This window comes from Malurus melanocephalus, unplaced genomic scaffold (assembly GCF_030028575.1).
Source record: "Malurus melanocephalus ecotype Western Australia unplaced genomic scaffold, MMel_1.1 scaffold_37, whole genome shotgun sequence".
Classification (NCBI taxonomy): domain Eukaryota; kingdom Metazoa; phylum Chordata; class Aves; order Passeriformes; family Maluridae; genus Malurus; species Malurus melanocephalus.
In genome coordinates, this window is record NW_026623269.1 from 3,349,261 (window position 1) to 3,372,992 (window position 23,732).

At 36.9% G+C, this 23,732-nt stretch overlaps 1 protein-coding gene across 2 annotated transcripts; it reads left to right on the forward strand.

Annotated features, from left to right (window-relative positions):
• The first annotated feature begins 6,115 nt into the window (after nt 1–6,115).
• Nucleotides 6,116–19,947, forward strand: VCAM1 (vascular cell adhesion molecule 1). 2 transcript variants are annotated; one of them, XM_057364306.1, is made up of 7 exons: nt 6,116–7,503; nt 12,900–13,178; nt 13,862–14,179; nt 14,776–15,048; nt 15,675–15,938; nt 16,357–16,623; nt 18,969–19,947. In XM_057364306.1, the coding sequence occupies exons 2-7, from the start codon at nt 12,914–12,916 to the stop codon at nt 19,127–19,129; spliced, it is 1,548 nt and encodes a 515-aa protein (XP_057220289.1). In that variant the 5' UTR covers nt 6,116–7,503; nt 12,900–12,913; the 3' UTR covers nt 19,130–19,947. The 2 variants fall into 2 exon arrangements, with proteins under 2 accessions (XP_057220289.1, XP_057220288.1); XM_057364305.1 differs by lacking the exon at nt 6,116–7,503 and adding an exon at nt 11,981–12,165.
• Nucleotides 19,948–23,732: the final 3,785 nt, after the last annotated feature.

Consider the following 23,732-nt stretch of genomic DNA (forward strand, 5'->3'; position numbering starts at 1 on the left):
TTTGTTTCTACATATAGCTATTGATGTAGGAGTTTCTAAGAAAGTGTTTTGATCAATAGTCATCTTCACTAGAACAGGTTTGGAAGTACAAAGCACTTCCATTTTATTAACAGTATTTGATCCGTGACTAATTGCTTTTATCCTGTGAAGCTGTGTTTCTGTAAATGTATCTTTATAATTTTAATGAGTGATTWTGAAGTCTAAAACTAACCCTATAGCTGTATGAACAAACTCTTCAAGAACTGGAAGATGAGTTTAGTGCAGTGGTTCAATTTTCCCTTTTTGGGTTTATTTTTAAGGCTTTCAATTATTCTTGTAGGATCTCAAAAAACATGAGATATCCCACAGTGTAAATGAGAAGACAGATTCTGAACTCAAGTTCACACCAGGTTCTAGTCTGGCATGTAACAGTGCTCAGTTTGGACAGATTTCACAGCTGGGTGAAAGCTTCATTTCAGTGACTGAGATTTACAAATAGGACATAGGGGCAATAATGAGATGAGCTGCATTAAAGTAAAACTTCAAGCAAGCATTTAGCATCAGTAGCTGAGGTTTTGAAAAACAGGAAACAGTTTCAGGGTGGAGACTCCAAAAGCACCTAATGGTCTTTAACATAATTTTGTGAAATGCTTACGTTTCTGTAATCAAAGGCTTCTGCAATGTAATTGGGMTTTATTATTTCAAATGGAAAGCCTTACCTCCCTTTGCTTCCTGAAAGGCTGCATATAAAAAAATTTAGAAGTAAACTTCCAGTGACCTATCGCATTGTATTGTTTCTTTCTTAGCAAAGGCTGCTTTTCTCGGCAATCAGTCATAGTTTTGAAGTGCTTCCAAAGGAAGAGAAGGCTCTTTGAATTGGTCCAAAAGAAGCAAAATTCAATGGTTAGTGCTAATCGTTGCCAATGGTTTTCTGAAGCCATTGCAAATAAAGAACTTGAAAAATCTGATTGGTGGCGCAGTTTACAGAGCTCACATTAAGAAAAACTGTATGTTTGTATGGCCAAATCATCCTGGACGCACATTTCTCAACAGAGAAGCAAATAAAAAATTTTAGTACCTCTCAACTGTCTTAATTTTTTCCCCCAAATTRATGCTATCTTTATTATTATTAAAATTATTGTCATCATGGTCATCATCATCTCTGGTGCATTACTGCATAACAACGTTGATAGACATTTATAAAAATATAACTAGAATATAAACTAAAAAACCCAGCTATAATAATATGATAAGAAATGGAACATATTACACAAGGAAAAAGGCAGCCAGCATACTGAAAACAATTGGGTGCCTCATCAGGGAGATGAATTCAGTGTTCTGTTGGAGAACACGTGACAGTTACGTCAAAATCAAAAGAAGATATGAGTGCATATTTATTGTTTTTTAACTAAAAAAGTTTTYAGCCATTTTTAAAAGAGAACTGAAATTGAGAATGACTTCCTTAATTGCTTTTACATGGATTTTTTTGTGCCCTGTACAGAATACAGTAGCTCTCAAGATTGATGAATTCAGTATATAGATACATTAGTTCAACATTTGAGTTGTCTGTAAAGATTCCAATAGAACTTGGAATATTGTAGCATTTTCCTTCCTTTTGCTACTCCAGAGGAGCCTTTAACTTTCCTGTGTGGTTCATTCACAGTGTTTTCCATTTCCTTTGGGCTTATTAGACAAGTCAAATGACAATTTCCATCAGAAACAGCAGTCCTTGGCCTCCGCTTGTACATAAGCAAACCACTTGGTGATATTGGCATTCACCTGCAAATTGAGAAAAGCATTTTTAAATATATCTGAGCTTATTTAAGCTATAAATTCCCTGTCTTGTGGAGAACAGGACTAATAAATTCATTTTTGAAATKAGTCTTAATCCTGACAAAATAGATGCAGATACAGGATTTTTGTGGCACTAGAAAACAAACTTGTATTTTATGTAACTTTAATAAAGGTAGCTTATAGAAGACATTATCAGGAGTAATCTGCAGTATATAAATAAATTGCTAAATCAAAAGCATTTGTGAAAGAAATTCATAATATATTGAGAAAGAGCTATGTATTTTCTCTTTTGAGTATAATTATTTAATCTAAATACCATATAGGTATTMAGAACTCATTATATTGCTATTCTTGCATATGTTTCACATCGCACAGAGCATTTATATATTACAAGCATAGGTTATGAAGTTTCGTGTCGTAAGGAGTTTCAAAATGGGGAAAGAATATCCTTTCAATAGGGTCAAACTGCAGATATAAATATTGAGATAYAGGATATCTGTAAGTGTCTATGTGTCAGCTCACACAGTTAATTTAAGTTCAGTAAAACTGGACAAAGTCCTATTTTTAGTTGGAATATGTAAAAAATAAAGAAGAAGTTTTTACACAATGATGATTTTAACTTCTAGACCATCATAGACCTTATATTCCTTTTTTTAAAAAAATCTTTTCTTCTGTCTCTCTAGAACTTACTTCAATTAAAGTTATTTAATTGAAATAAATAACTTTATTAAGTTATATAAAGGTCACAGACTAAATACAGGCAGTTCAAATGTTATAAATATTCACAGCGTAGATGAAATGAGGAAGCTTACTTTTTTTGTTTCAAGATTAGCATGACCCGTTGTTTCATATGTAAGAACTCCTCTCATTTCCAGTCAAATGTTTCACATTTCCTTGATTTAAGTATGTTGTGATTTCTGAAACTGATAGCATCTGATTATGTGATAATTTGTAGGTGGGAAACTTTCGGGAAGTTTCCTGCTGTCTTCAGATGTAAAAATGATTGAATTATACAAATTTATATGCTCCAGTATTTACCAGTCTTTTTATGCATTTTTCATTCTGGATGGGTTTGACTTCTGAAAAACTGTTGTAGTTTCTCATTGTTAAGAGAATAATTGCAGTAAAGTAAGACAAGCTAAAGAAGGAAGTCATACCTCAAATGAGGAGACATTATCTCAGCAAATAAGGACATTAATTAAAAAACTGCAGGATGAGTTTGGCCGTTTATGTGCAGTCTTCATCTTCGGCTGAAGCAACTGTGGCTGGCTATTGCTGATAGACACTGGGCCTACAATAAATGAAAATGTGGGAAATTATCTGTTCYTCAGGCAGATTTTGCCAGAGTACACTCTAGTGTTGCACTTCTTTTCTGAGAATGATGGGTGTCTCTGTCCAGGTGGCCAACTTTGTCAGGAAAATGAATCAATGTTCTTTCTTCTCTGTCCTGGAGGAAGTGTGGAGGAGGGAAGATAGTCTTCCTTCCAGAGGATATTTGCCTTTGCCATAGTGATAGAAAAAGCTGATGAATAAATCAGCCAGAAAAAAAACACCCAAAACAAAACCAAAAAACAGAAGAGTCAGAAAACTTATGGCAAAGGAAAAAACAGTGAGAATATTGTATATGTCAGGACTCTGGTTGCMATTTCATAAACAACCTTCTTCCTATTTTTGTATAGTTTACTAGGACATCCTGTTTCTTTCTTTGTCCCCTGTGTGACTTTAGGATTTTGAAAAGGGCTGAAGCCATAGAAAGGTTTCATCTATGGTCTGTTTGGAGATGGTGGAGACTTTTCTGCTAAAATTGAGAAATGTTTAAAGAGAGATAATAGATGCTACTAAAATGGTAAATGCCAACTTTCTTCCAAGAGGAGAATGGAAAATAAACACCRCAGAAAATAAAGTGATTTTGACTATAAGCATTAGAGATTTACTATTTTATATATTTCATTTGAAACTTCTTTGCATTTTGATATCCGTTTTGACATTACTTTCAAGTTGTTTTGCAAATTCAACTTCTACTCTTGAGGTAAAGATATTTATTCTTTGTGATAAAATTTGACTCCTGGTTTGTCAAGAAAGATTTTACATTTTAGCATGAGAATAACTCATGATGTTTAATGAATTTGTTTTACCACTTTTTCAAATAGCCTCTCWATGTGTGGACACTGGAAACTTTGCAAAAAAAAATTGTGGCAGGGTCTGAAATTCATGCATACCTTGAGTAGCAAGTTTCTCGGAGAAGAACCTGTGAGATTTATTTCTGTGTAAAACACTATTACATTGTCAGGAATAGTAGATTTCATTTGTCTTTAACAGCAAGATTTTAAAGCTGCCTTGGGCTCCTGGGTAGTTCCTGCACATTCACATGGGAAGCATCAAGCTGCTCTCACTGTTACTGAATGCTTCTGTWTGTTGTAAACCCAGACGTGACAATTCAGGCTATGCTTGTTTTCCCTGCAGGCTCTTGACATTCCATGAGCTCCTGAGAGCTCTCTGAATAATGTAGAGGTATTGCTTTTGAGACACAGCCAGCAATTACAGCTAAGGTGAAACTGAAGTCCTCAATCACATATCAAGTTAGGCTTGCATTGTGTTTAACCCTCAGTGATTTTAAGAAGTTACCATGAAATTGTTGCAACTGATGTGGCTCAGTCATCATGAGATTACCAAGAAGTCACAGACTTCTTGCTTGGTTGGATGTCCTATTTCTTCTAATTAGATCCTGACAGGATTTCCAGTTATTCACAATGGTTTGCTTTACAGCTATGTGCCAARAATTGCTATTCGCACTCAAGTCCAAAAGGTAATTGTGTTTGCCAGTCAAAACACTAACATGGTTGTCTGAGTTTTTGTCTTCGTTTTCTGTCTAAAATAGCATTGAGATGAATTTTTAATGGCACATTAGAGGATTCCCTATGTAAACGGCTTAATGCCATATTATGAAATGCATTCATTGAAACATTAAATTTTATTAGGAATAGTAAGAAAATATAAGACCAAGGTAAGTTTACGGATGATTCACAGATCCAAAACTAACTTCACAAGGCATGTTGTGCAGGATYGTCATCTTATTCATTCATCTTTATAACCATCTGCAGCTTTAGTCTAAAATTAAKATCATTTTTCAACTGTACTGTCTAATGCTTTAAAAAACTTGGAAAGCAGTTGTTTCTTTTATTGARAAAGGAATATGATGAGCTAGCAGGAACTAGTAAATAGTGCAGATTAATTTAGTAATTKCTTTCCTCCTGAGTAGTTATGTTTTTTTTTTAACATATGCACTGCTTACTTTTCAATCTTGTGATACATTTATCTTCATTCTTGTAATCATTCTGTACTATAGACTTCATCTGAAAATTAGTCCTCCTTTATGTTAGATGTGCAAATATTCTAGTAAACTTTCAAAATAARTTTTATTTATTATTTTTTCAACTAATTAGCAAAATTAATTTAAAATAAACATTCCCATTAAGAAATATAATATGTAGGATAATGGGAAATATTTTTTCTTCAATTGWCTGAGAGCCTAAGTTGTTGATAGAATATGTTTGCTATGTAGCAGCTCATTTTGTGAAACCATAAGCTACAGCAGGATTCATYCTCTCACCTTAGAGGTGGAATGAAAATCCCTTCATGCCACAAAATTCAATAGTCATGGTGCAAGGCACCTGAGAGTTGTAGAAAAGCAAAGTCAACAGCTGGATCTTGGTGCCATAGCAGATGAATCAGTATAATAAAATGTAATAAAGAATCACTTATAGGCTGATGGTTTTATATCAAACACTTTAAATCAATAATATACAATTTCTAGAGTGTAGTTCTTTTTAGTGTGAGATTATTGTATTGTATTAATTTAGATAATCTAGGAAACTTYATTTAAGATAATTTGCTTAAAATTTTGATGAATTCACCCTCATACATCTCTGGAAATTCCTGTGCCTTGATCCTGATGGTCTTGCAGATACCAAGTCACCATGCTGCTGATATCCTGAGTGCTGAAAGGTGCTACAGAGGTAAGACCAATCTCAAGCTCATGACCCTATGAGAACTTAAATGGATTTGATCCTTGATCYAAAAAAGGATTCAACACTGCTTGCAAAACATTTATGTCTTCTTTATCTTTTGGAAACTGTGGGTTGCACAGAATTGTTCCCTTTCYCATTAGAATGTCCCATCTTCCAAGTGAAAGCCCTGGCAGTAGCTGCATGGTCATCTCAGTCAATAGCGATTTTATTCAGCTGAGAGAGAACCTCAGCTAGGAAACCGTACAGGTTTGTCTGGAGCTGGGCTATTGAAAGACAGCTGCCAATATCCATTCCTCTTGGTGTGCAGCTAACTATAAGTAAGAAATTAAGTTAAATGAGGYAAAATTTATCCAGCCAAAAGGGTCTTTAAACCATCCATTACCTATGATTTGGTATCACATACAGTTCTTGGGAAATTTCGGGAGGGATCCTTGGCTAAGAAGTATTGGAATGTTAGAAGTCAGATATTCCTCATACTAATTCAGCACAGACTTTTATCCTGCCTGACAGCAATTTCAAACATGTGTCACATTTCTCAAGTTGCCTCTTATCACTAGAGAGTAACATGGTCTGTGATAGAGGGTGACACAACTATGAAAGTCATTCTTSCTCAATTGTCTCTATCAGACTACAAGGATGGGAGCTTTGATGCCCAGCCAAGTAATTGTCTGGGAAAGGGAAATAAATTCCAGTAACTCGCATCTTCCTTACCCTGACCTTCGAGAAAAATTCAGCTGCTTATGGTTTTTATCACTCAGCCACTCCTACTTTGGCATATTCCCTCCATGGAAGTGTTAACAAACAAAGCAATTAAGATGATACTTAACTGTCTGGGGAAATAAAAAGGAAAAAGAGAAATATTCCAGATAACAAAACAGCACATTTTTTATTTAGCATAGTGCACATTCAAGAGGTAAAATAAAGGTGCCAAATTCTTAATAGATTTGCAGCCGTTTTCAAGCATCACTTGATTTATCAGTATGTGTACAGACACACAAACATATATATTTTTCTATTACAAAATGCATTCTCTGGGTACTTGTCATTTTGGCTTGACAGAAGTAAAAATTGGTTCACTCCCTCTTGTTTCTGTTTGGAGGGTTAGTTTCTTAAAAACTTTCAGTCCTCTTTCAGGGAGGTGAAGGTGACAAAATCTAGGTAAAAGGAAGATTTCCTTTGTGTGTGTCTTAAAAAAAAAAAAAACAAAAAAACAAAAAAACAAAACCAAAAACTGAGCAGTCTCTGTAATTCTTACCTATATGGAAGCTTTAAAAGTTCTGAATCTTGAATCATACAACATTCAATCATTTAGTTCTTTTCTGAAATCTGTGTAATATTTCTACCTGTTAGTGAGCCAGTCCCCTGTGGGACAACAAACATTTCTATAATACAAGACAGCAAAAAAACAGCCAAGTACAGTTTTTAAGAATATGAACTATTGTAAGAGAATAAAAATATATTCTGGTACACAAATTGAAGGATAATCAATTAGTAGCCGTGCAGCTATCAGTAACCTGTCTAGGAGGATCCAAGTTCTGCATTTCTTGCAGGTGGAATGGTCTGTTTTAGACCTTGCTCTCATCATTTCCCTTTGTCTTTCTTGGTCTATAGGGACRTGCCTGTACCTCATGGCTGAAACTCAGGAAGGACATGGGAAATAGGGAATTGGCTCATCTACAAGTGTATTGAAGAGCTGCTGCTGGTGAGTAATAAAAAGCTTGGTTAAAAATGTCTCCACTGCTATCTTGATAAACTTTTGAGCATGTGACATATTGGCATTAATAAAGCACAAAACAAGATTTAATGATTTTGAAATTTCCTGTGGAATGTTGGGGGAATTAAGTAACTTGGTCATATTCCTTCTTAAATGTTTTCATCTGATTTTACCTTGCCATATCCTACATTCTAGCTAGCATGTGCACATTGACCCAAAGCCCACTCTGTTTTTTCACTCTGTCCATTTTGAATGTGTTTTGTCTGAATGTTTCCTGTTTTCTCCAGTGAGAACAAATGATTTTAATATGTCGTGGTATATTTGAATAAAAATAAAAGCCTTACTTCAAAATTCCCAAAGACATTTTGAATACTCCAGAGCTCTTATTTGAATTTGATTCTTGATACAAACTAGATAATATTTCAGGAGGAAAATTTTTTTTTTTAGCTATGTCACTATGAAGAAAATAGAAGTTCAACTATCCAAACTAATAAAGTTTGACTTGGAATACAGTACTTGGCACTTGAAGTATGTGGATTTAAAGGCTATCCAACAGTTTCACTTTCAGATCACAAAAATCCTATTTTTGGTTTTTGTGAAAGAAAGTTTGGAATTTCCACAGCTTGCTTTTGCCAGTAACAAAAGGCTAAAATAAAAAGTAGGGACTTTCTCTAGTGGCTTCTATTTATTATTAGATGAACTTCTTGYTCCTTCTGTAAAGTAGACAATGCCTCTGAATAGAAGAAAATAAGAAATAAGCTTTTTTGTAGTCTATGCAACTTATCATACTTCTGTATTATTTTATCTGTCACCTTTGTGGAGTCTGGATACCTTCAGACTAACCAAACAGGAAATATCCTGAGAAGCTGGTGCCTTAGAAAGATAATGCAGGAAGTAGATGCATTTATTTTTACATACAGTATTTAAGAAATTCCAGAAAAGGAAAAGAAGCAGATGATAAAACTTTCTTAAAATGTTCCTTTTTTTTCCTTCTTGCAATAGATGACAAGTTAGATGTAGAGTACCATTGTGAGGTGTGATGTGGGTTACAGGGTAATGCGTTGGTGTTCTTTTTGTAGTTAGGTACAAAGTTACAATTCCTGAAACAGACACAACCCTTTAAATAGATCTGCATGTAGATCTCATCCTTCCCATCCGGAGATGAAAATTATAGGGAATCAGTGATGCTCTCCTCCCCCTCTTGGGTCTATACAGAGGTTGTATTATTGTCAGGTGGTGATAAAGCAGGTGGAGGGAGTCAAGAGAAGCAAGTGTTGGGGGAGATTTGGGACCCAAAAATCCAGGTGCACTGAGGAAAGAGATTGTATAATCCAYAAAGAAAGCAACTGAGGTTGCTGAGAACTTAAAACGTTGAGGCTGGCAGATCTTTTCCTGCAGTATTAGCTATACTGTCAGCAATATTCATACATGTCCTCCAGCTACATGTTTTTTTCAGTTTCTTTATCCATATAAAGCCATATTACAGGTGTTATTTTGCATGTGCCTGCAGGGCATTCCTTTTTTACTGTTGCATGGACTTTTCYCTCTGGGATTGGTTCTCATTTGAGTTACAGCCCAGTCCTCGTCTCTTTTCCTTTAATCATGATTATCCTGTAGAGGTATCAGACACTCTTTGCGTGGGGTGGAAGCTCTTCAACCCAGCTACTTCTTTAAARCATCAGAAACTCTGTACGAGGTTTTCCTTACGCTGATATCCAGTGCACATCCCAAGAATACCTTTCCTGAGGTGTGTGAGGGCTGCAGTTAGAATGGGGACCTAAATATGGACTTTGTGTAACACCTGTTTGAGACTGAAGACCTGAGGCTGAGTCAGACTTTGCTTCATCCCCTCACCTGAATGTCAAGCCTTCTACAGAAGCACCTTGTTCTCTCAAGCCGATGGGACACAGAGATCTTTAGTAACAAAAACATTGTATATGTTTCTGTGTTGGGGCCCTGTACATATGCTATTATTCCAGCACTGAGTATTTCTAGCAGAAATCCCAAATTGTGGCTCACAGGAATAGATACAGGAATTAAGTGCCATGGATAATTTCATTGCTGACACAGGAAACAAAATATCGAATTAGATTAATTTCATTCTACCTTCTTTTTTCTTTAATTTCCTTTGCCAAAAGGATTAGCTCTCTTCACCATAGATATTTGGCCATAAATCACAAAAGTGGTGAAGGTTTTAAGAGTCTGAATTCTGCAAAATATTTAGCCTTTCAGCTTTCCCCTAACAGCTTCCATAAGACAGTGCAGTATATAAAAAATGCAGGAAGAGGAATGTTGGATAACTAATATGTTGGATAATGTGCATTTTGTTCAAATACTTCATTAAGATACCAGAACTTACCTTTTTCTTTTTTTTTTAGAGGAAGCTAATAAATGCATAGTATAGGTATTTAACAGGGTAGCAGAAGTATGAGATAAAGCAAATGCTTAATGCAATTCTGAAATGAGTTCTTTTCTTAAATTCCAGACAAGTCTGATGTAAATTTTAGTTTCCTGAAGGACACTTGTGTTTTCTGATGCAAGGCCAAAAACTGTGCTCAGTATTTCCAAACTCTCTTTCACAACACACGGTTGTTTTCTCTTTGCTTGTCCATCAAAGCCTTAGAAGTCTCTTTTGATTACTAGATGTACTGGAAAATATGTAGTTACATTCCAGTGCCTAATTCTTCTCATCTTTCTTGCCTTCAGTAATATTTTTGTAATACTTGTTTCAGTCCAGTCTTCATTACACTCTGCATGTGTCAAGATTTCTTCCAGTTGATCCTATAATACTTATCTCACTATRGATGTAGATGAATCCTCTATTTTTACCCCCAGCAGCCTCCTCTGTGCTGTTTGAACAAAAAGCTAGATTATCTGAACTCTCAAGGTCAAGTGCTGAAACTTGTTAGCTGATCTCTGTTTACAGACAGAACAGACAGTACTGAAAATAAGAAAACCTGGTGCCCATTTTCCTATTTTGAGGTTCATGTTGAGGATAGTAAAAGTATAGAAGGCTCACATTTGAAGTTGGGTAAAGAGAAAGTTTTAAGAAAAGCTTTTTTTTAAAAAAAAAAAAATTTGGCAGATTTCTACTTCCTCAAGTCWTATTTGGCTAACTCTGCCCTTACCTAAACTGTCTGAGTTGATTTGGTCTGATCACTCAGTATAGTAGTCCCTCTGGTAAGGATCCAACTCCAGTAAAGGTAATGGCAGCTGTCCAGTTCAATTTGCTGGGAGCAGGATCAGAGTTATTTCCTATTTCATGTTATCTGATGAAGAACTTGATTAAAACTTTTCCAACATGCAGACATGAGCTCTTATGTTTAATTTTTTTTCTGTCTGGCATCTGATTTCCCAGAAACAAGGAAATATTGCCCTTTCTATTTCAACTTAGCTTGTGATGATTATTTAAGCAGTCCAAGCAKATGAGTTTCATTTCTTGCTTCTCTCTGACTATGCTTTCAAAATAATAATTTGCAACTTAAGTGAAAGAGTACACTTTCCTTCAATAAAACCATTTTCTCTGAATTAATATCACATTGTGGAGATGCATTTTTCCTATCCCGGATAGCTTTCGGAAGTTTGGATTTGATAGCAATACTTCCAGAGCAGCACTCTGCTTGCATTTGATGACGCTTAGGGGTGTTTTATTCTCCCTCCTCCTTCTTGACCTCCTTCTCTTCCCCCTCCTCCCCCTCCTCCTCCTCTTTCTCCTCTTCCTCTTCTTTTTCCTTCTATAATGAAAAAAATATCATGTTGATAATAAGAATAAAATATTATGGTAGAATACACTGTGGCCATTTAATTGAGTTTTAGTTTTAGTGACTTTTGGTTAGGCATTTCTAGATGCTTCAGATTTCCCTCTCTTATTGCCTTTTGGGTGATTCTTGGATYGTCTTGGGGTGGTTTTCTCATGTAATAATAATAATAATGGAAGTATTAGTTCATTCAGTTAACTTGAACAGTATGAGCCTGATATAAGCTGATGAGGTCAGATCTCCADACTTCTGTTGTCTGACATATTTCTTCATTTTTAGAGATCAAAAATACTTCGGAGCATCACCTCTTAAGCCGGTAGTATTTCAAAGGAAATACTGAGTCATATAATGTTATTTACAGAGCTGAGCATTGTTAGCAGTGTTCTCAAGACTCAGTCCCACATAAATATTTTCACTGAAAGTAGACTTGAATAACTTTTTCATCTGAGATGTAGCTGCATTCAATTACTTGGACTTATGCACATTCTTTCATTTTATCAGTTGTTTGCAGGATCAGATCTGAAACCGATTTTCTAAAAGGTAGTCGGCACTGTATTTACAAGTGTTACTATTTATTTTCCTGGCCTTTCACAAAAGCAGCAGAGGGCGCTGAGCCAACGGGCACGGCCCGATATGGGTCTCTTCCTCCCTGCTCTGGATTTCCCCGTCCAGGGATTTCCCACTCCACCTCTAGAGAGCCTTTATAAAGAGCACTCTGGAGCTCTTGTACTAATCCTGCAGAGCAGCAAGATCTCACTGTGCTTCTTCACAGATAACAGCAGGCAAAACTTTCAAATTTATTTCTTTACCTAGTAACAGCAATCACAAATGTTTAAAGAGATGGGAAGAAGAAGCCAGGCTGTGCTAGTGATTTTGTGTTTATTAAAGACTGGTAAGTTGGGGGAAGTGGGGGTTGGTGGTGTTTGTTTTATTTGTTTTTTAACTTTGTTAAGTGTAAACTGACCTAAATTTGCTGTTTGATCTTAGTTACTCTTTGCTCCAGTTACTTTTTCATTTCAGAGAATACAACTGTCAATTAAGTAGTTCTGTCAAAATGTCAAGAAGCTTTTTCTGACACTTACTTTGAGCTTTTCTGTGCTCTGCAGTGACTCAGTCATTTTCCTATTGAGTTTGCTAAAAGATAGTCTAGGAGACAACTGCAGTATATCCCTGCRTGTTTGATTTTTCACTGTCATTCCTGACAGGATCAGTCAAGTTTGGTACTAAATGTCCTGTTGAAAGTGTTTCTGCTGTTGTCTTTGATATCTATCTGCTAACTCTCCTGTCAAATGTTRCAAACTTGTTGAACCAGATCCACCTGACAAAAAAAAGTTATATTGTGCCAATGCATTTATTTTCACTGACAGCATCAGGTTTATGCCATTTTGTGCAGGAAAACTGTCTGTTAGTCATCTGAGTCCGTATTGTCTTTGACAAAAATAGCAATGTTTATGGGGTGGTTTGGGTATGTAAATCACTGTATAAGATTTATTAGTTTGACTCCACACAATTATAAAGTAAAGAATTGAAAAGTAAAGACCTCATGTCACAGTAGAACAAGAGAAGAAATAGGAAAATAAAAGTTGAGAAAGCTGCCGAATTGATGTGTGTTTCCCTTTTTTGTAGTTAAAGCTTTTGAAATGGAGGTTATACCTGCTGAGAGAATTGTTGCACAGATTGGAGACACACTCGTATTGACATGCAATGCTACTGGCTGTGCATCACCGAGTTTTTCCTGGAGAACACAAATGGATAACCCCCTTGGAGGAAAAGTGAGCCACCACAGGACATACTCTACCTTGACTATGAATCCAGTTAGCAGTGTGAATTCTCATGAATATCTGTGTACTGTCATATGTGATGAGAAAAAGAAAAAAGAGAAGAGTGTCAAAGTTGAACTTTACTGTAAGTAAAAATGTAAAATTCTCTGTAAGTACTACATSTCAATAGAAAAATCATTAATTGTTTTAAATATTGTGGTTACTAGTTATCTTTTAATTGTAGGATAAAGAGTCTGTTATARCTCAACATACATTTCCTTCTAAGATTCCTTTATGTGTCTGTTCAGGACATTTTCTCAGCCCTTTTCTGCTTAGCTTTCAACATTGAAGATAGCATGTACTAGTATTGTTTATTCTTATTTTTAGTCATTCTTGATAGCCAAAGCATACACTGCCTGAATGCATTCACAGAGCTGGGGGAGTAAAAGTCAAAGCCTTTGTAGTTTGCAGGGGAGTGATTCAGATGTCTAAACYTACCAGCACAGAAAACAACATATCACTAGTGTATGGATTGCTCWGAATACCTGTATTTAGGCAGCTGTATCACAGCCTATGTGCCATGCTGAATCTTACTAGATCTTTTGTGATCCTATTTCATCAATTGTACATATAAAACTCCTGTTAGTACATGAACTGCATATAAGGACTGGTAGGTCTTCAGATCAAGATATGTCTTGCAATGAAGTTGGTAGAATGTCATGTTCTGAGCAGCTGTAAACTCAAGATGTTTAGTATCTGGATCTTGCTTTTACATTGACCCTACTATTCCTCTCTGCTAATCTAAAGAAATTGATTTTATTCTTTCAGCTTTCCCCAGTGATCCTATCATTGAGATCAGCCCATCCTTAGTTGCTGGAAAACCAGCCACTGTCATCTGCAAAATTCCTGATGTGTATCCTTCTTCTCACCTGGAAGTTGTCCTAATGAAAGATAAACATATTCTTCATGAGACAAACTTTTATGCAGATGACAGCACAAACACAGAAACSAAAATTGTGACATATTCATTTCATCCCACGGTTGAAGATATTGGGAAAGTGATTAGTTGTGTGGCCAGGTTGCCAATTGCYAATATGGATTTTGAGCCCAAAGAAAGAACATCTTCTCAGAAACTTAATGCAAATTGTAAGTATTTTTKTACTAGAGCTTTCACACAAAGTAGGTTAAGTTTTGTGGAACAGCTTAACAAAGTGTGTACTATAAAAACTTTATTATCTGCCCTTCTTACCTATATTAGTTATAGATAATCTATTGTATTCTGTTGTATTCAGTAGCAGTCACCAAGTCATTAAATATTCACTGCTGTTCATGGCAGAAGTTAGGCAATGCTTTAGTATCTCCTCTAATTCTCTTGCCCYGGGCACTGAGCCAGAAAGTAAAGACCAGAAGAAAAATGGTATCACACTACTGAATGTTTTCAAGATTGTGTTGTATGCTACTGAATGCTTAGGAATTCCAATTTTAGTCATAAAGAAAAAGGAGAGGAAAAAAAAGCAGTAAACCAAAAATTGTGCACATTTTGGCTAGCTTAGCTTTCAAAGCTGCAAGCAAAATGTCTTATTAAGTCTGGAAAAAATTGTTCCACTGTGTTACTGGGATACACATTATTAATTTTTTTCTTGGTATTCTGTGAAATGTACCTCTAGAAAGGCTAGTGTTAAAGTTGTGTGTGTAATTCTTCATTTACTTATTGATGCTGTCTTTCTTTTGTCATCTAACAGTTGGTCCACAAAATACAATCATTACTGCATCTCCAGACAACTCACCAATGGAAGGAGGCTCTCTAAACCTCACTTGTGTGACTCAGAGTAACCCACCACCAAAAATAGTTTGGAGAAAATATTTGGCTGAAGAAAGCATTCAGCATCTGATAAAAAACGATGTCCTTTCTATTCCCCATGTCCGTTTCAATGATTCGGGACGGTACATCTGTGAAGTAAYTAATGTGGTAACTAATAAAACAGAGAAAGCAACTGTGGACATTATTATACAAGGTACAAGTCTGTTTGAGTTTCACTTGTATTACCCAGTACCTAACTGGCAGATCTCTGTTAGGTTGGACAATACTGAAACACTGAAAATTAGGAAGTGATGGGGCTACTTTATTGCGTTTTCTAAATCCACCTTCAATTTACGGCTGCACTTYGTGGCCTGTACTTTTTCTTTCTATACTTAATTTTCAGCTAATTCTCTCTCTACTGCTGTTGTACATGCACATTTCTATACATTTCCCACAATGCAATGCTCAAAGTCATAAAAGAATCTGAGAAAGTGATGGGGACACACACACTTATTTCCTTGAAATCTAATGTATGTAGCAGTTTCACAGGGACGTCACAGTCTCCTTCTTTGAACTAGTAGTTTTAGTCATTAGTAATGAATTTAATAGTCATTTAATGGTAAAACTGTTTTGAACATAAAAATATTGTTGTAATATTTTATGATTGATTGATTGATTGATTGATTGCTCCTGTTTTGATAGAACCAAAAGTCTAAGATTGAGTCTGGGATGAAAACCAAAATGAACAAATCCTTGAGCAAGCAATTGCTTCTTTCTTGAAACCTTCTCTGTCTTTAATACCTTTGCATTAGTGTAACAGCCTTTTGTTTTGTTATGCAGGTGCTCCAGTCATTACAAAACTCTCCATTGAACCTTCTACAACAGTTCAAGAAGGAGAAAATGTTTCCATACAATGTTCTGCTGAAAGTAACCCTCCTCCCAAGATTATTTTAAGGAGAAAATCTGACAATTCTGGCATAAGGCCTTACAGTGTCAGGAGTATTCTTCTTCCATCTGTGACATTCCGAAATGGAGGAGACTATGAATGTGTAGCAGAAAATAAGTTTGGAAACAGTAAAAGTGAAATAACACTTAATGTGAAATGTAAGTATGTGTAAAGTTTTCCCAGTCATTTAAAAATAGTTGGTTCTTCAGTGATAAATATAATCAACAAATTAAACAAAACCCTGTGAGAACAAAAAATCAACATAGTCTTCTGATCTTTCTTAAAAAAGGAGCAGTGCTGATGAACAAAACAAAGTCATGAAATTTTAATATAATGACAATTTCAAATCTGGATCTGAATGMGTGAGAAACCTATCTGTATAGTTAGAAGTACTTGGTTAGTATGTTTAGGCTATGGTGGGTTTGTATGGAAACTCTGATACTGTGTGTTTTACTCTTTTTTGAGAATGAAAAAGAAATTAGTCTTGGGAGGCTGACAATCTAGTATCCAATAGGACTTGTTGGATCCATCTCTAAAAAATGCAGTGGTGATTAACTATATGACTCTTCCTTTCAGATGGACCAAAGAACACAGTGATCACTGTTATCCCAACTGCTGCTGTTAAAGAAGGAGAAACTGTGACAATGAAATGTACTAGTTCTGGTAATCCAGCTCCTGTGATCTCTTGGAAGAAGAAGCTGGTCACCGGGGAGTCTGTGAAAATATCTGAAAACGCAACTTTGACCATACARGACTTGAAAAGTGAAGATCTGGGGCTTTATGAATGTGAAGCTTATAATCAGTATGGCAAGGAAGAAAAAGCTGTGAAATTATATGTTCAAGGTTTGTAGAACAAGACAGAAAACAAAATTTTTGTTTATGTATTTTAGGTCCAGATCTCCTTTGTGAAGGATGAGGTAATTCTGTCTTTGATGTCAATGTGGGGTTAGAAGGTGACCCTAATATCACTAAGTCGTTTAGGAAGCTCAAACAATGAAGCATGAAGTCTGCCTTAGTACACACAGCTTATGAAAAGTTCTTATGTCAGCTGGGCTTCCATCACTCCTTCCAACTGTATGCATGAATGTATGCATGAGGTAAGGAAGGTATGCAGTGCCTGTATTTCCTTCCAAATAGTCCTCAGTGGAAATCTGCATCCAGAAGAGTCAAGGGAAAAGTACACGCTGAAACCACTCTGTGGAATCACTRTATTACAGCTCCTTGCTTCTTCCCTAAGTTACAACTCTTGTTTCCTGCTCYTGCAAGCTTAATTTAAGCTACAAGAAATGCTTATTCCTCAACTTAGAGTCAATGATAATGAAGTTTCATTTTCAGTAGTAATCAGACTTCTCTGCTTTAGCTCTGCTGCTTCTGCCTACTGCATAGCAACAGTGCATTGCTTAGGAATCACTTCTGCCACCAATTCAGCTCTCTTCCCTGTTCTTGACTATTTTTATAGCTGCACTAAAAAATACACTTTTGATTTCCCCTTCAAGCAAAACGAAACAAGGACGAAGTGTTACCATTGCTTGCATGTCTGCAAATGTTACATGTCTTAGTAGTACTCTCTAAAAGAAAATTGATGATGGGTTCATAACCCTTGAAACAGATGGCAAACGTACAACAGACAGGGCTCAACTAAGGGATGCAGGAAAATACGCACACACAGCTTTAGTGAACCAGGAGAGCAGGCTCAGCACGTAGTACTTGTATCAAAGGTTAGTTAATATAACTGCTGAATGGAGTTCATATTAGGATTTGTTTTACATAGATAGAGTGACATCTTCAGTTTCATTAAGAATGAATTGTCTTAAAAAAAAACTGAGACAAGTTTCACAGGTTCTTGTCATAAGTGGTAGGGTCTTAATGCTAATGAAAACTTCTGTCCGAAATAGTAGGTGCACAAAATAATTGCTCCTTCAAAATTTTTCATATTTCCACTTCCATCTTTTGAAAATAAGATGTAAAATTGCAGAACCTGGTGAAAAAAAATACAAGTCTAGGACTCCTTCCTCTGTCTTCTCTGTTTCTCTTCTGTTGAAAGAGGACATCAGCCTCTGGGTTTATTGGTCTCTGCCCTTTAATGAACTCTAATAAATAAACAGTGAATTTGAAATGAGAATAGAAGAGGCTCCATATAATGTAAAAGTTGTKCAATGTACTCCATCAAATGATAAAATGTTCTTTTTGCCAGCTGCTGTTGTGAAGGATAGCTGGTAACAGAGCAGTGTCTGAAAAACTGTTACAGTGGGCCCATTGACTGGACTAGTATTTTGCATCTAAAAGCTGTTGATGCCTCATGAGTTTTTGCTTCTCTTTGTTGCTAAATTCTACCTTTCTTTTCTTTTCAGTTTCTCCCCAAAATATTACTGTGTTAGTATATCCATCAGAAAATGCTTAAGAAGGAGAGAATATCACTATTACRTGTAGCACATATATCCTCAGAAATGGTTCTGAAAAAAAGCCCGTCAAGAGAAATTATTCTGCCATCAGTGAATACTCTATAATGTCACCAAAAATTGTACAAGCATATATTTGCTTCATATTTTCAGTAAGGTTGGAAGAACATTACAGAAATTGAGATAGCTGTTGTTGGTGGGTGGGTCTATTGCCTTAAATCTATTTTGTTTGTTGTTTCTAGTGAATTTTGTGTCAAGCTGAGTACAACTAGTTCATGGCTGATCCTTGCAGGACAGTACTGCAGTTAACCTAAAAAAAGCCCTCCCCAAAATCAAACCAAACAACCTGGTCAGAATTAGCTGTATTTAACCTCCTTTCAGAGTGGATGTCATTGTCTCTCTTACTGATTTGGTGTGGTAATTTTAAGGATAGGGCCAGAAAAMGTTGGATCCCGGCTGCATTTCTGTCTACATGTGTGGACAGTGAGACTAATCCAGAGAAATTTTTGTATTCTTCATTAATTTCACGATGTTCATTGTAGATGGTATCGGATGGTTTTGAAATTGCATAGCAAACACAAGATCAAGGTAGTGGCTAGGAATGAAAGTATGTAATGTGAAGTTACTAAAGAAAAAAGTACAAGGAAAACACAAAAAATGTGCTTTGTGCATGAAAACAGAAATATCTTCAAAATGAAGGTCATTAATAATACTGCTATTAGTGATGCACATTCATCTGTTTCAAAAAATATTAACATGATATTTTTCTCCTCTTGTCTCCATTTTCAGCAAGATTGGAAAAAGCAGATCAGATTATACCGTTTATTATTGCATTCTCATCTGTAGCAGCAGTAGCAGTACCTGCAGCTGCAATTTTGATCTACGTGTCAAGACAAGCAAAGATCAATGGATCCTACAGTCTTGTAAAAGCACTCAGGTTGAAAGTGTGAYCATGTGAATATAAATCTTTAGTTGATAATAAGCAAATTTATTTATTGCTGTGACTGGTTCTACTCTTTTGTAACATATGGTAACAAGTGACTTAAGAACAGCACCATGTGATAGCAAACTGGTTTTTTTCATGCTTTGATAAGTGTTTTGGTATTCAAATTAAAGGAAGAGCTAGAGTTCTGTCCTAGAAATTGGTAAATCCCTTCTGTGTTGAAGCATGCTGAACAAAGAGTTCCGTGGAGAACTAGGTTTGTACATAGTGTATAATTTGTSTTATAAATATGTTCAACTAAATATCAGTTTGTAAAACTGAAGTCTTAYTGCAACTGTACAGAGAAATTTTGCTGGTTCAAAGATATAAATCAATATTGTTTGAGCTGATCAGGTGATTTTTATTTTGTACTCTGCAGCATGAATGCTTTTTATATAATTTGTCTGGTAGTTGTAATGTTTGGAAAATGTTCTCTTTTCATTGATATTGCCATAAACTCTGTACCTTCAATGAAGTTACAGTCACTGGGCTATGCATTTCTAACAAATTTAAACTAACTTAAGACCTTGARGCTCATTTGTGAAACATTTTATTGTAAATATGATTCAAAAAATGTCTGGGGTTATAATTAATAAGTTCTAGGACTGCTAAGGTGTTTTTGCAGGCTTTAATAATTCACAAATCAGTGTAAGAATTCCGTTATTTTGTGCTGAGCCAAAKCAGACCTTTCTTGTAAAATAAAAGCTAATTGTAGATACACTTTACAGATTTCCACAGCAAAATAAAACTGCCAGTGTATATCTTTGACTAAATCCCCCTTGTGATGCTTGTTCAAGATTATGCCAGAATACACATTACTATGGAAGGAAATGAACCTTAGCAGCAGCAGATGTGGGTGTTGTGGGAAGCCCCAGCTGCAAAGGCACAAGCAAGGCCGGCAGCAACCTCMAGGCATGGACAGGGGGAACAGGCAAAATCTCTGTGGGCTTGGCAATGGTGGTCAAGTTGTTTCCTGAAGAAATGTCCTTCCCAAGGTGCTCACTGTGGAAATCTAAACCACTTGCCTGACAATTTTCCTATTAACAGATAACCAGTGTCTGCATTCTTCACTCTGGTTAGTGAATCTTTCACCACACATTTTCCAGTGTTGGCAAAATGGCTGTGAAAACAGTGAACTTCTTGTGCAGAGGCAAAGATGGAGAGAAGGAGAGGTGGAATCTGATAGTATTGTTCCTTACCTCCTTTCTGCTGACTAGCAGTGGTGCTTTGATTCCTCTGGGTGCTGATGTTCAGCACTGAAAGCAAAGTTGTGGGAGGTGCATCTCTGTGGCTGAGACGTTGAAATGCATCCTGATCCACAGTGGCCTGATCCCTTGCCTGTGCTAGGCAAGGAAGGTATGCTTGGCCCCTCCAAACTTGCACAAAAGCTCAAGCAGAGATATGTGAAAAGAATTTGTCTTTACATTATATGCATGGTAACAACTGCTCCCAACAGCAATGCAAATGCAGGTGCTAGCTCTGGGATGAGGCTAGCTCTGGGATGAGGCAGTGGTGCACATCTCCTGTACCTTTTGCATAGTGTGTTCAGTAGTGTTTTGTGCACAATAAATCAGTTCATGCAGGATGTCTATCTAGATTGGAAAGGGAGGCTTGGAAAGTGGGGGTGTAGCAGAAAAATGGGAGAGCAGTGTGGACTTGGCTTGGAGGAAAGTGAGCATGCAGTAGGAGGGTGAAGAAAAGATTGAAGACAGAGGAGGAGGAGAGCTTTGACAGGCCCATGACATAAATTTCTTGGAGGTGGTGCCAGGCATATTTATTCAGCATAATGTCAGGCCTGTCTCAGTGCTTGTGAATAAACCAGAAAGCACGATTTTTTCCCCTTTGCAAAATTTTGGTGCACACACATTTTGYCTACCTGGTGTGGTTCTGGTGTCTGTATTACAGGAAAAAAAGCTAGGAAAGATACAGAGAAGGAGGACTAGAAAACAGGACAAATGAAAATGCCTGGGACTTTCCAGATTGGGAAAAGAATGCTGAAGGAGGAGGGGTTCTGACTGATGTTTTTCAAATTGTAAAGGCAGTTGATAGCAAACAACAGATACAGAACTGTTTGCTAAATCACGCAATTCCAGAACTACAAGACACTTTCTCGCTAACGAGAAGCTGGTTTAACAAAAATAATAGAAATGTACTTCTTTACAGGGAGAATTTTGACCTGCTGGAAGCTGCTACAGAAAGTTCTAGGGGTTAACAGTATAAATTGGCTCAAAAGCAGAATGGAAAAAATAATTGCTAAAAGTCCATAGACAAACACAGAAGGGRGTAGGCAGAAATGAACTGTACAACGCTCCTTGTTCAATGGCCATTGATGCTGAGCAATCCTCAGAACATACATTGGAGAAAGTGGCCAGTGTATGATGTCCTGAAATAGTGTCTTTCACTGCTGGAGACATCCTGGGGTAGCGGGGTCAATGGTGAGACCCTCTAAGGTATGCCTTGCCTCCTCTGAGTGGCCAGACCTCCTTGGAGAAGTGGCATAAAAGTTCCTGTGCTGTTTTCCCCTTTCCTGCAGACTGAAAAGACAAAAGATGGGTGGGAGAGAATTAGGAGTCATCTTGCAAGAGCGTTTTGGTGTTTGAGAAGCTTTTACTGGAAATTCCTCCACGAGTTTCCAGATTCCTTTCAGTTTTTGGGTTCACCAATATTTCTGATACAGGTGTTAATGTCCACAGGACTTGTCTGCTCTCTCAGGATCTCCATTAAGATATAGGTCATTTAAGTCAATAGGGGTTACCCCATGATTTCAACAGGGCCAGCTTTTCCCCCAGACCCAYTAAGTGAATAGACAGAACTTCTAGTGCTTATTTTAGGAGTGGTTGCTCTTGTTTGGGCAGTGACTTTCCCAGCAGTGAAATCACAAAGAGCAGTCTTGCCAGGGGATTTCCTCCCCTACTGCCTGGTTCTCGGTATTTTCCAGGGAACTTAATGATATCAGTACAAGCTTGTTCTGTGGAGGCTSAAAGTTCAAAGTCAAATAACTTCTCTCTTTATTTAAAATTACAGAAGCAATTTTGCTTCTCCTTGCACAATTTCTCATCAAACAATTTGCAGAGCCTCTGCTCTAGCAAATGTCATGAACAGCAGCTCCAGCTCAGGAGGTGCTTTCAGAACTGTCTGGAGATCAAGGTAGAAGTCCCTGCCACAGGGCATGTCTTTATGATCAAGAAAGCTGTCTGCAGAGCAAAGAACTGTGAGAGGTCCTCTCAGGTTTTCTCTCTAAAGCCATCTCACAAGTTATAAATTTTAATTTTCCCCCATCTGTGCTCAAGCACAGCTGTTGCCTTTTTGTCCTCAGGGGTTTATCCCAACACTGYTACAGGGCAATGCTAAATGCTGATATGAGCCTGGATTTTAACAGATGATTTCAAAATCTCACTCCCTGAAGTTAGTTCAGGATGTATTCTCTCTTAAAATGCAAAGCTCAGACAGGAAAAGATACATTTTTTAAACTTGTCCAAGAATGCATTCAAAGAAGTTTTTAGGTATACTGCAGGGAACAGTGAATATATCCTGTGAGAGAGCTGCTGTTGTCTGCTGGGTATAAYGCTGGTGTATTTGAAGGAGCAGGCTCCTCCTGTTTTCAATGACTAGCAGTGCCTGATCAGGATATTTATGGCCAAATGATGATCTGGTGTCTCTAAATGGAGCAGGCCATTCACCTTCATCAGCTTTCTGCTGCGCTGGACCACATCACTTCTTTAAGCAGAGCATATTCCCCTGTAAGGGGTCTGATCTGGAWATTCCTCACAAGCAGAGAAAATGCAATTGTCCTTGGTAATTAGTGGCACCTTTCCTCTCCTATATACATGGCCCACTTCTGAATCCAATTTGTGTGTCCTTTTACACCATTCTCCCCAAGTGAGAATTGCATGCTGTAATCAAGTCATCTCTTATTTCTCTGATAAACTGAAGAGATTGTTCTATTGGAAGCCCATATGTATCAGGCCTTTTCTGCAGCAGTAAGTTAATCCTTGTAATTTTTTCTTCATTCCCTCCAGGACTACACATACCTTTTAACATAAGGCAAAAAACTTTGTCAAACTAACCAGTCTGAATTTTACCTAGACCTTTCAACTTACCAAYCAAAAACTGTCAGAGTTTTTGATATGACTCTATGTTCAGTTTGAAGGCAACTTCACATACAAACAGGAAATGAGAGAAGTGGTTGTATCAGGGAAACTCTCTTGTTCTATTGTGCAGCTCATCCATCTTTAAGCCTCACAATCTTTTGGGAYCCATATGTTATGTATCCTGCCACCAAGGAAGTACAAATTATGTTAACAGAAATATGGAAATGCTTGTAAAAGGGGTGATGGGCTTTGCTGTTAGCTACCAGGCATCTTAGTAGTGTTTTGTTCCAGGTACCTGGGTACCCAGCAGGTATGAAAGCACAGACCCTCATCTGTGTCCCACTGCCCTTCTMCCCTGAGGAGTCCTTTTGTTGCTGCTCAGGTACATGGAACGGCCAAATGTATTTCTGTGAGATACAGGGGTGGGAAGTTCCCCTTGCTTACTATGTCCCTGGTTACTCTCAGTGTTTCTGCTATATT